Here is a 12,613-nt window from a genome sequence, read left to right as displayed (position 1 = left end):
TAAATTTTTTTTTTTTGAAAGAGAACTTTTTATTACTTTTACGTACAGAAAATTCGATGGTGCACACTTAGCCCAGTTTGGTGGCCAGTTCTTTAGCTTCTGCCTTTCTCAGCTTGGCCATGTGAACCACCGACTTTGGACCCAGGACATTGCCTCCCCAGTGATGGCAGATCTCATCATATCTGTCACTGTAATTGGTTCTGATAGCTTCCAGCAGCTTAGCCTGAGCTCCTTTGTCTTCCAAGTTAACCTGTGTGAGGGCAACAGTGGTGCAGGTCTTCCTGTGGACCAGATGCTCCAGCCTGGCCTTCCCCTTGATAATGCAGTAGGGAACCCCCATCTTATGACATAGGACAGGCAGGAACACAACCAGCTGAATGGGATCCACGTCATGTGCAGTCACTACCAGCTGAGCCTTCTTATTTTCCACCAATGTGGTGACTATTAACCCCAGCTGGAAGGACAGGCGGCATTTTAGTGGGGACATCCCCTTTGCTGGCAGCTTTCTTCTCAGCCCGGACCAACAGTCTTGGCTTCTTCTCTTGCTTGGTCTCTGCTCTGTATTTGTGGGCCGGCTTAAGCAGGTTGATTAGTTGTTTGGCGGTCCAAGGCCAAGGTCTTGGGTGAACTGGTTAATTGCAGGATGTACTTTCAGATGTTTATAGAGAAAAGCCCTTTGCTACTGCAGCTGGATGTAGCAGGGCCATTTGACACAGCGGGTGAGGTCCCTTTTGGGCTGGATGTCCTGTCCAATGCCAAAATTCTTGGGCCTTTCCTCAGGCAGGGGTTAGGGCTATGCCAGTCACGTAAAGGGGCAGGCCCATTTAGCTACCTGCTTTGTATGTCTGCATACATCTTTCCCTTTTCCTGTGATTTCTTCCTTTTTTACTCACTGGATCTTCTTATTCTGAACGCCCTTGAATACTGAAGCTCCCCAAAGTTCTAGTGTTGGCTTTCTTCTCCACATATTTCCTGGGCCAGGGATGGCAAATGGGTTTGATCCCAAGGTGCTTGGAGCTGTGCCTGGGTGCAACAGGAAGAGAGTACCTATCTGTCACCCATGTCTGCTGTGGGGAGTGGCAGCAGTGTGCCAGGGTTGCTGTTCCAGCCTGGGTCGTCACATTGGTATCACACGTGTCCTCGATGGCTGATGACCTCAAACTCAGAATGCACAAAACAGAACGATCATCTTGCCTCATTCTCCACTCTTTTCCTAGGATTCCCTGTCTTTGCTCTTCCCAGTCTCTCCCTGGACTTCTAGAACAGGAGCCAGGAGTCATCCTAGACTTTCCATCCTCTCCGTGAGCAAGTAATTGGTCAAGTTTGTTGATTGTACCTTCTTTTTTTTTTTTTTAAGATTTTTATTTATTTGAGAGAGAGAGAGAGAGAACATGAGCAGGGGGAGGGGCAGAGAGAGAGGGAGAAGCAGACTCCGTGCTGAGCAGGGAGCCCAACCCCACTGAGTCGGGAGCCCGGCGTGGGGCTCAATCTCAGGACCCCGGGATCATGACCTGAGTCCAAGGCAGACGCTTAACTGACAACTGACTGAGCCACCCAGGTGTCCCTGTTGATTGTACCTTCTGATGGAGTTTCAGATCCTGTCCTTCCCCTTCACTCACTGCCACTGCCTTAGCCTGGGTCTTCTTTGTCTTTCACCTGAATTATGAAACTTGCCTCCTACGTATCCTTTAGCCATACTCACTCTTAATTCATTCTCCACACAGCTGCCCAAGGGTTCTTTCTGATTGTGTCCCTCCTACTTAAACTGAGAAGCAAAATTCCCTCTTCACCGCATTCCAGGCTTTCTCCCCAATCCTCTCTTCTACCAGAGAGCCACTCTTGATTTGCATTTTTACTTTTTAGTTGCATACACATAGTTTTTACATACATGCATTACTGTATGGGGTTTTCATTACATGAGTATGATCATATGTTCAGAAATGTGCTTGTTTTGTTTAGCAATATCTCAAAACTCTCTGTCAGCACATACATTGCTATATCTACTGCATTTTTTTTTTTTTAAGATTTTATTTATCCATTTGTCAGAGAGAGAGAGAGAGACAGCACAAGCAGGGGGAGTGGCAGGCAGAGGGAGAAGCAGGCTCCCTGCTGAGCAGGGAGCCCGATGCGGGACTCGATCCCAGGACACTGAGATCATGACCTGAGCCGAAGGCAGACGCTTAACCATCTGAGCCACCCAGGCGTCCCTCTACTGCATTATTTTTAAAACACCTGTGTAGAAAGCTATACTGCGAATGTATCATAATTCCTGTAAGCCTTTACACTTTTGATGTATGTAAGTTTCCAGTTTTTCATTGTTCTAAACATTTTGTAAATATACCTTGATGCATATGAATGAATATATTTGTAGGAATGATTCTTAGAAGTGGAATTTTAGGACATAAAGATAAAAGCATTGACTTTTTTTTTTTTTAAAGATTTTATTTATTTATTTGACACAGAGAGAGAGCGAGCGCACAAGCAGGGGGAGTGGCAGGCAGAGGCAGAGGGAGAAGCAGGCTCCCCACAGAGCAGGGGTAGCCTGATGTGGGACTCGATCCCAGGACCCTGGGATCATTACCCAAGCCGAAGGCAGTCACTTAACCAACTGAGCCACCCAGGCACCCAAAGCATTGACATTTTGAGAAGTGTTGTCTACTTGCTCTCCCAAGAAGCTGAACTAATCTTTACTCTCTTTGGTTATCAGAGTATGTGTCATTTCTCTAATACTTTACCTCTACAGTGTTGCTTTCTGCCTTTTAACTATTTTTTCAGAGTGATGGGCAAAAGTGGTATCTAACTATTTCTAATTTGTATTTCCTTCCTGGTGAGCTTTATTTAGCTCTCCACATGTGTACAGCGTATTCACATTTACTTTTCTGAAGTTCATATTCACATATCTGCCCAGATTTCTATGGGGTTGTCATTTCCATAGAAGATTTGTTGGAGGTTTCCTATAGTATTTGTCTATTTCATTGAGCAGTGAGCTCTCCTTTGCCTTTGTCTCACTAGAGAAGTTTTTCACTATTTTCACCATTTCACTAGAGAAGTTTTGTACTTAAATACATTAGCCTTTTCTGGTAAGCTTTAGCTTGCTTAGGGAGGCCTTCCTTACTCCAAGACTATGAAAACTTGAATATATCTTTTTGAGACTCGGGTAACTCTTTTGTATGTTTAGATTAGAGGGCCACTGGGATTTACTTTTGAGGATGGTGTGCAGTGTAGATTTATTTTTTTCCAAATGGATTGTCAGTTATCCTAACCACAGAGTTCTTAAAGTTATCTCTAACAGAGAGACTTGGAGGTAGCTTAAAGTGGGCCTGGATAGTCATTTAAACGAATGAAAACTGATACTTTTGTCCTTTCCCTCTCATACTTGCTCAGTGTGTGTTTAATTTAACCTAAGCTCAAACATGACTGCATGTACTGATTGCTCAGTTTCTCTTTTCTTACCTATTTGGGTGGCTTTCAAGTGGTGTGTTTTGGGGAGAAGGGAGCCCCATCCCCCTCTCATGCTTCAACTGTAGCAGCTGCACCAAGATCTCTTCCATGTGAAGTTCATTTAAATGAAGGTCTCCACTATTGGAAACAGTTAAAAGCATTTAGTCCTTTCTCCCCTTAGGTCCTTCAGAAAAGTACCATCATTGGAGTGATTGAAGGTGGAGACGTGATGGAGGAGAGGCTGAGGTCAGCACGGGAGACCGCCAAGCGGCCCGTAGGTGGCTTCCTTCTGGATGGCTTTCAAGGGAATCCAGCAACCCTGGAAACTAGACTGTACTTGTTGTCATCAGTCACCGCAGAGCTGCCGGAAGACAAACCAAGGCTAGTGTTCAGTTAGGATGCAGGCCACGCCTTGTGAGCTGTAGGGCAGGAGTGCTGGTGTTGTGTATTATGCAGAATCTCTACATGGGCATGTCTTTTGATGGACTGATTATGTCCTTTCTGGGCTGAGTCTGCTGAAGCAGACTATGGGGTGAGTTTCCATCACAGCTGTCCCACCTTCAATTTCAGAACATAGATGAGGAAAATTGCCATGTGAATTAGTTTATTTTATTGACTGACTGATTTAAAAGATTTTATTTATTTATTTTGACAGAGAGAGAGATAGCGAGAGCAGGAACACCTGCAGGGGGAGTGGGAGAGGGAGAAGCAGGCTCCCCCGGAGCAGGAAGCCCGATGTGGGGCTCGATCCCAGGACCCTGGGATCATGACTTGAGCCGAAGGCAGATGCTTAATGGCTGAGCCACCCAGGCGCCCCCTGAATTAGTTTATTTGATCTTCATAAGTGAGGGCAAGTGTTATACTGTTTCACCTCATTTTTATGCCAAATGCAAATTTTGTTCTTTATTCATTATACCATGGTGCCTGGGGACAGGTATAAAATCATGGGGAACTCTGGCCTTAATCAAGGAAAGTTGAGGACAGATCTTGGGTGCCTAGCAGAATGAACATGGGCTGTAGTAATAATAAGGACGTTGAAGCAGTTCTTAGATTTGAGGCAGGTTGTTAAGTCACTTTTTTGAAATCAAGAGGACTGGCAACACTAATGGGGCTGGTTCTTTCCATAAACACGGGATTCACTATGTACTGGTATAGAGAAACGATCTGCAAGATTCAAAGCTCAAAATCCCAAGGTTCTGAGTGCAGCTGATGTCTTATTAGACTACCCACATTTTTCTTTTTTTTCCTTTTCTTTTTGTTTTAAATCCCTAGTCTTTCATCCAACTTGGTATGAATATTCATGATTTTTTCCTACAGATCTGTTAAGGGGTTTGATTATAGGATGCTGCTTTATGCCCCTCAGGGTGTTGAATGGTATATAATATATGTAAATTTTACCACTTAAAAAAAAAAATCCAGGTATAACTTGCGATAAGGTGTGTGAATCTTATATACAGTTTGATGGATTTTTACACACGAATACAACCTGGAAACATCAGCCAGAGCAAGATACTTCCAGTAGCCCGGGCAGTACTTGCCCCCCAGTTTTAACCTAGCTCTCTTGTGTTCATTGCTCCCCATCCTGTGCTGATTTTGTTCTGATGCAGATAACAATTCAGCACTAGTATTTCTAGTTTTTTCTAGACTTCTTTGAGCTAAGTGCTCACAGATGTCTGTTACTGGATTTGAGAGCTGGGATTGTTTTCATTCTATAATGTGCATAGAAATGCCAGCTTCAGTTGGAGGGGAGTTCTAAAACATTACATTAGTTGAAGGAAACTGTAGTCAGAAAAACCGGCATATATTTAAGTGTTCTGGTTGTTTAATATTACATAAGCCTTTTTTGGACTTCTCTTAGAAATCAGGGAGTCTGTAAGCTTTTCTCCACCAGTTTATAAAAGGGACTATGGGTAGAAAAACAAACAAAAGATAGCAGCCAGCCAGCCAGCCAACCCTGATCAAGTGCACCTCCCCCTCTTGTTTTAGTGGCAAAACGCGGTTGAGTGGTATGATAACTCCCAGAATGCCTTACCAATTACCTCTGAAAATACCATCTCATCCCACCATGCAGACTTTTTATTAATGGAGAAGATAAAAGAAGAATAAAGAAAGTCAAATAGAGTCTCAGATCATACGGGCAGAGTTGAAATTCTGAGAGCAAGAGTTGCTTTGCAAATGAACCTATAAAGAATACAGTAGATAAAAAATGTCTTTCTTGAGCCAATTATGAAAAAGAATTCTAGGCAAAATACAGTTAAAACATGGAAAGTATTTGAGGGGGAAATAAAGCACACAGCTTTGCACTCTTTAAAAAATTTTTTAAAAAAAATTGATATATAGTTGACATATAGCTTTGCACCCTCAAAAAAATCTTATGTCATGGATACACAGGCTGTAAAGTTCAGTTGAAGACTAGGGAGGTTGTTTAGAAGGAATGGGAGGGGAAAGGAAACTAACCTTTATTGAACTTCTCTTTGGGACCCGAAACTCCACAGTGTGCTTTTTCAAATATCTCCTTAATCTTTACAACAAATCTGTGAGGTATGTATTACTGCTCTTGTTTTTAAGATTAGAAAACTAAAACCCAGAATGGTTAAGAAACCTTCCCAAAATAGCACAGTAAGTAAATAAAAGGCAGAGCTGGGATTCGAGCCCAGGTCTCTCTGCTGCCAAAGTCCTATGTCCTTTCTATCACACCTTATTATCTGTTGCCTGCCATGCAACTGTGATTGGTGGGTTTCATTATTACTACTTTTTTTTTTTTAAAGATTTTATTTGAGAGAGTGTGCATGAGCAGGGGGAGGGGTAGAGGGAGAGGGAAAGGGGGAGAGGGAGAAGTGGACTTGAGCGTGGTGCTGGACATGGGGCTCAATCCCAGGACCCTGGGATCATGGCCTGAACTGAAGGCAGACGCTTAACCGACTGAGCCACCCAGGTGCCCTCATTATTACTACTTTTAACGCCCTCTGGGAAGAGTCTCTGCTTCCATTCCTGGCATTGTCCTCATGTCACTGTTCTTACTGTTGTTTTCACAGGCTAATCTGTGGAGTCAGCCGGCCAGATGAGGTCCTCGAGTGTATTGAAAGGGGAGTGGACTTATTTGAGAGTTTTTTCCCTTATCAAGTGACGGAGCGGGGATGTGCCCTGACTTTCAGCTTTGATTACCAGCCGAACCCTGAAGAGACACGTAGGTCTTCTGAAGTTAGTCTTTGTTATCCTTAAGTTTCTTCTATTTCCTTTTCATTACTGGCCTTGAATCACAAGCCAGAAATATGTGCATACTATAACGCCAGCCTTTTATAAAACTATCGTGTTTGTTTCTTATCTGTATGCTCTGGCATGTTGGCATACAAAACCGTAGCTCCTCAATATTATGGAGTGATCTTAGAGTGAGCAGAACCAAGAAAAACAAAACCCTTTCTATTAACAATCTGAAAAAAGAACATTCAGAGTGAATAGTGATGAAAATCTAAGAACAGAAAACCTTTGAACTACTTAGTAAAAGTTAATTTAGTTTTTCACAAAAGAGTTCTTGTCTGCTTTTTGCAAACCCCATGCTATCAGAATACAGGGAGTCTCTCACCCCCTCTGATCCTAGTGTTACTTTTGCTTTTTTTGTTTTTTGTTTTTTTTACACACAGGGATGTGAAAGCTAATATTCTTTGAAGCACCACCATTTTCTTGTATTGCTTAGTTATTCAGAAGTCAAGAATATCAGTTTCAGAGTCTGACATTTGACTGACAATAGAAAAAGAATTGGGATATGGGCTTTGGGCTGGGGTCCCTTAGAATATCTACCCAGTTTTTCTGGAGAGTGTTGCATGCCTTGTCTGCCCTCTGGCCTTCACCGGTGTGATTTCCTTTCCCATTTCCTGCTGTCCTTTGAATTCCTCCTCTGTCACCGCTGGCCCTACATTTAGCTTGGGCCAGAGACTTCCTTAAAGATTCATTTTCTTCCCCACAAGTTATTAAAATTTCATCCAGAAGATGTTACAGTTTTATAAAGTAATCTAACAATTAACAGAAATTGAATTACTTCTGGAAACAAAATAAATCAGATTGGTCAAATTCTTATATATAAGAGGTCAGTTTTGCTGTCCTTTAAACTGCCTAGAACATAATGTATACGGGTGGAAAAGCATACCACAAACACTATAAATGTTCATTTACAAGCTTAATTATTTCCACAAGGACATGGGTAACTGTTAATCATTCTGTACCATGAATATGCAAAACATAAGAACCTGATATTGAGTTCTCCAGAACAGACAAATTCCTTTTTGGCTAGAGAAAGCTGTTTCTTTATGATCAGGAAAATTGAAATAGTTTGAACATTTTCCACTAAAGTATTATTATTAATCATATTTGTGTGTGTGTATATGTAGTAAATTAAAGTCTTTTGTTAATTGCAAAGTGAAAATTACAAAGGAATAAGTTGCCTAATATAGGAACTAATATAGTTCCCCTTAGTGATAAGGATTTTCCAGAAAGCCAGGGCATTATTGTGGTTTCCCACATCAGCATGCAAATTCATGGCAGCAAAATTATAATAGTCCTCTGCTCAGTGCTCAGGTCACTTCTCTCTTTCCTTTGATCTGGACAAAATTACCTTCTTAGGACTGTCTGCCCATTCTCCTTGGGCTGACCCTGCGTTTGTTACTACTCCTTCCCCATAAAACTTCTCTACTTGCCCTTGTTCAAGACAGCTGGCTCTTTGCATAGTAACTGGTGTTTTCCTTATATATCCAGGAATGTTCTTTCTTAAAGAGTTCAAGGGAACAACTCAAGTCCCCATATAGTTCTGGATAATCTGAGTTCCCTGAAAGGCTAGGGTCCCCATAAAATACATAAATTAAAACCATATTGTACTTTTAATCTATTTGGAACATAAGCAGTTACAAAGCACAATTAATTTGCATGGATATGATGATGAGACATAACTCCAATATACACTCACAAATTTATCTCTGTCTCTCTCTCTCAAACACACACACACACACACACTCTCCCCAACTGTTTTCTTAAAATCACTCCTTGACAGTAAGATTATATATTATCTACTTGTAACCATAGTTTGCTTAGACATTGTTGAATCTCCAAGTTTTGATGTTATAGAGAATATGTCAGTGATCATCTTGACCCATATTACTACTTTTCTTATGTCATTTCCTTAGGATAAATTCTCATGAATGGAATTTACAGGGTCAAAGGCCATAAAATAGTTACTGAAATAATCTCCCAATGGCCAGTCTTTATCTGATTTTTATTCAAGACTTGTTGTTGGTTTGTCCTTCAGTATTACAACAAAATGGGATACAGGAAGAAATAAAATATGTGGATCAAACAAAGAAAATTAAAACAACCAGTTGCAACCAAGAAATGACATCATTTGAAATTAATCTGAAGGAAAAAAAGTAAGGAATTTTTTTTAGATTTTGATTTCTGACTTTTTAATTTTAGTCTGTTTTAAAAGTTTATGTAACCGTTCCCTTTTCAGTTTATGACTTCATAAAATATTTATAGTTGGATATTATTTGGGCCTTCTTAAATTCAGTTCCAGAAAAACTCATTTTTTCTGCAGATGAGTTTGTGTACTTTGTCTTGTCAGAAAACCGAGGCTAGAAAACTGGTGTTTTAGAAGAACTGTCAGAAAGATTAGACCAAATCTATTGTCTGGTGTCTTTTACTCTTTCCGATTACTTTAAATAATGTCAGAGCAAAATAAAGATTTAAAGATAAAAAACAACAAAGTGTTTCAATTCTAAGGAACTTAAGTCATCTTGGTTATATACAGGTCATAAATCTTAATAAAATATTTCCCTCTATAAAGAATGAACTAAGATATCTTGTAACTTTGTATTTGGCCCAAAGTAGTAATTATTAGTGAACCGCTGAGAGGTTTTTCTGTGAGTTTGGTATTCTCACTTTAGTGCTGGGGTGTTTTTTGTCTTATGTAAAGGAACATTCTAGGGATTCAGATTTAATTTATGTCCATCTAGGAGTAGTACAGACTTGAAAATTTATGAAAGAATATGAAAATCCTAGGTCTGATCTATATTCTATAGAGGCTTCTTGATTGTAGGTCTGAAATGGTGATGTTTACTACATTTAACTTGAAAAATAGACAAGGAGTTTCATTTCTGTTTTTCAAATGCTAGGGTAATATAAATGGGTTACTACTAAACTTCTCTCACATTATAGATGTAACTGGAAATTGTAGTTCTTTTTTTTTTTTTAAAGATTTTATTTATTTATTCATGAGAGACAGAGAGAGAGGCAGAGGGAGAAGCAGGCTCCCAAGGAGCAGGGAGCCCGATGTGGGACTCGATCCCAGGACCCTGGGATCATGACCTGAGCCGAAGGCAGACGCTTAACCATCTGAGCCACCCAGGCGCCCGAAATTGTAGTTCTTTTATTGTCAGTACTAGACTTGAAGTTCAGAGCCTAGCACTGCTCATTGGCTCTGTGACCTTGGTCAAGTCATTTAACTTCCTTTTTTTTTTAAAGTAAGCTCCATGCCCAATGTGGGGCTTGAACTCAACATCCCTGAGATCGAGAGTTGCATATTCTACTGACTGGGCCAGCCAGGCGCCCCTTAACTTCTTTTTAATAGCTGATAAAAAGTAACACATATGTAGTGCTTAGTATGTGCCCAGCAGTGTACAAATCCTTTGGGTTTTTTGTTTTTTTTTTTTTAAGATTTATTTGACAGTGAGCAGGCCGGTTAGCTCAGTTGGTTAGAGCGTGGTGCTAATAGTAAGATTTATTTGACAGAGAGAGAGAGCGCACAGCAGGGGGAGCGGCAGGCAGAGGGAGAAGGAAAAGCAGGCTCCCCGCTGAGCAGGGAGCACGATGGACGTGGGGCTCAATCCCAGAACCCTGGGATCATGACCCAAGCCGAAGGCAGATGCCCAACAGAGTGAGCCACCCAGGTGGCCCCCCCTTTTTTTTTAAGATTTTATTTATTTGACACAGAGAGAGAATCCTTTGCTATATTAACTCACTTAATTCTTGTAATAACTCCCTAAGGTAGATGCTGTTATTATAGTTATTACCACTACAGATGAGAAAACAAAGACACAGAGGCAAGTTAAGTGACTTGCCCAAGTGAGTTGTGAGCTGGGCATCAGACCTAAGGCCCCGTAGCTCGGGAGCCCTTCCTCTCGACCCCCTTAGTAGTCTTCATTGGGAAGTGACAATAAAAATGCCTGTCTTCAAAGGTGTTTGCAGAGGTTAAGTGAGACTGTGTATGTCAAAGTGCTTTGCAGTCCACACACACACACAAAAGCTCTGCAAGTGAAAGGTCGTACCATGTCTTCTGTACTAGTTCTGGTGGTGAGTGGGAGACGTGTGTCATGCATCAGAACAGCATTTATTGTCCTTGTGTGCCATTACAGTGTGACTAACAAAGCTCAGCATGAGGGAGTGACCCTGGGACTCTCTCCTGATGCTCTTGTGTAAGCCTCAGTCCCGGAAGTTAGATCTGTCAGGGGAAGATTCCCGAGTCTCCTGACTCATCGTGCCCTAGGTTAACTTTTCACCACATTGTCATCCTAAGCAGGTGCCCAGCACTACATTTGCCAGTGAGGTTATTAATTATTGGTTATGTACCAGCAGAATAGATAGCCAAGGCTGTGGATCGCTTGTATTCCTCATTTTCTCGACTATTGTTGTAACTTCCTTTCTCAGGTACCAGGAGGACTTTGATCCACTTGTGAGAGGGTGTTCCTGTTACTGCTGTAAGAATCATACTCGTGCGTACATCCACCATCTGCTGGTGACCAACGAGCTGTTGGCTGGGGTCCTGCTTATGATGCACAACTTTGAACACTATTTTGGATTTTTCCACTCCATCCGGGAAGCACTAAAAAGCGACAGACTGTCACAGTTGAAAGAGCTCATCCGCAGGCAAGCATCTTGAGACCTGGCATACGCAAGTCTGACTCTTTACACTGAGCCTGTCCTGCTGTTGGAATGTGGGAAGAAGAGAACAAGAAATGATCTTAGCTTTAATCATTTATATTTGAGAATAGGATCTGCTTATAAATAAGGAACGTTTGAACAAACTCTGCTGACTTGAGGCTAAAGAGATTTCTTCCAAAGACTTAAGTGACCCCAACTGATCAGAAAGAATTGAACCATGACTTCTAATATTTCAGTGCTAACTCTTTCAGTCAATGGAGATTCATTTAGTCAAAGACAAAAGCTTTAGTTGTGAAGGGGCAGCCCTGAAGAAGGATTGATGAGATTGTGTGGGTTCAGAGAGTTGGATCAGAGCTTGAAAAGGGATGATTGGTCACGAGCAGCATGACTTCTGTAGACACATGATTGCTGACTGTAAAAGCAATCTGGCTAATTTTAAGAGTTTCCTAGTTTTAATCCTTATATTCTCAGGAGCCTCTTAGACACTTGTGCCTTCCAAGCTGCCTCACTGCTGCAGTCAGTCAGAAAAGGTTCTGGTGACTTAACTAGGCTCGCATCTTCATGGAATGTGGGGCTCACACATTGCTCCTAGGATCAGTTGGCCCAGGGCACCTTCGTTTGACCACATGATCTATGTGTGACTTGTCTCCTGAGAGCCCATGCAATTGCCTGTTACGAGGTGAAAGTTTGCCTAGATGGTTTCATTTGGTCATACAGATCCACTTTGGTCTGCCCTTCAGGCCATTAATAGTCTGACCACATAAGAACTGTAGCCCCAGCAGTTGGGGAGATTCATTCACCATGTGTTCACTTGGACAGAGCCCTGGCCTGGCAAATGGAAGCTTGGGTTTCAGTTCTACTCAGCTGTGACACCAGGCAAATCACTTAACCCCTCCATGCCTATTTCCTCCTGAACAAACATGGACAGGCATGGGGGGTAGGACTACATGAACTTCCAAGATTCTATCTAGTTGTAATGTTGGGGGAACAAAAAGTTGTCGATGACAGTCATAACCTTCTTGTGTCCTTGTTTACTGATCACTGTTGGCCTAGTGAAAAGTGCAGTGGTACCAGGAATCAGGCAACAGTCGAGATGTTTGAGAGCCTAGAAAGAGGTTTGGCCTGTGACTTCTGAAGTGGTTGGTGAGTTGGCATCAGCAGATCCTGAGACTGGGAAGACCTTCCTGGATCATCTCTGATTCTATGAGTTTTTTCTGCTCTCACCAAAGGAGTGACATTCGTGCTGATG

At 41.8% G+C, this 12,613-nt stretch overlaps 1 protein-coding gene across 2 annotated transcripts in view; it reads left to right on the top strand.

Annotated features, from left to right (window-relative positions):
• The window catches only part of QTRT2 (queuine tRNA-ribosyltransferase accessory subunit 2), a 24,414-nt gene extending 12,098 nt beyond the window's left edge, over positions 1 to 12,316 (top strand). For both annotated transcript variants that reach the window (XM_006748811.3, XM_081796866.1), the window contains exons 6-9: positions 3,623 to 3,822; positions 6,477 to 6,628; positions 8,738 to 8,855; positions 11,131 to 12,316. In XM_006748811.3, coding sequence (XP_006748874.1) covers positions 3,623 to 3,822; positions 6,477 to 6,628; positions 8,738 to 8,855; positions 11,131 to 11,362 — 702 coding nt within the window. In that variant the 3' untranslated portion in view covers positions 11,363 to 12,316. The remainder of the gene's footprint in view (positions 1 to 3,622; positions 3,823 to 6,476; positions 6,629 to 8,737; positions 8,856 to 11,130) is intronic.
• Positions 12,317 to 12,613: the final 297 nt, after the last annotated feature.

Source organism: Leptonychotes weddellii, chromosome 1 (assembly GCF_054177405.1).
Source record: "Leptonychotes weddellii isolate Sample4059 chromosome 1, ASM5417740v2, whole genome shotgun sequence".
Taxonomy (NCBI): domain Eukaryota; kingdom Metazoa; phylum Chordata; class Mammalia; order Carnivora; family Phocidae; genus Leptonychotes; species Leptonychotes weddellii.
This window is presented reverse-complemented; position numbering and strand designations above follow the sequence as displayed.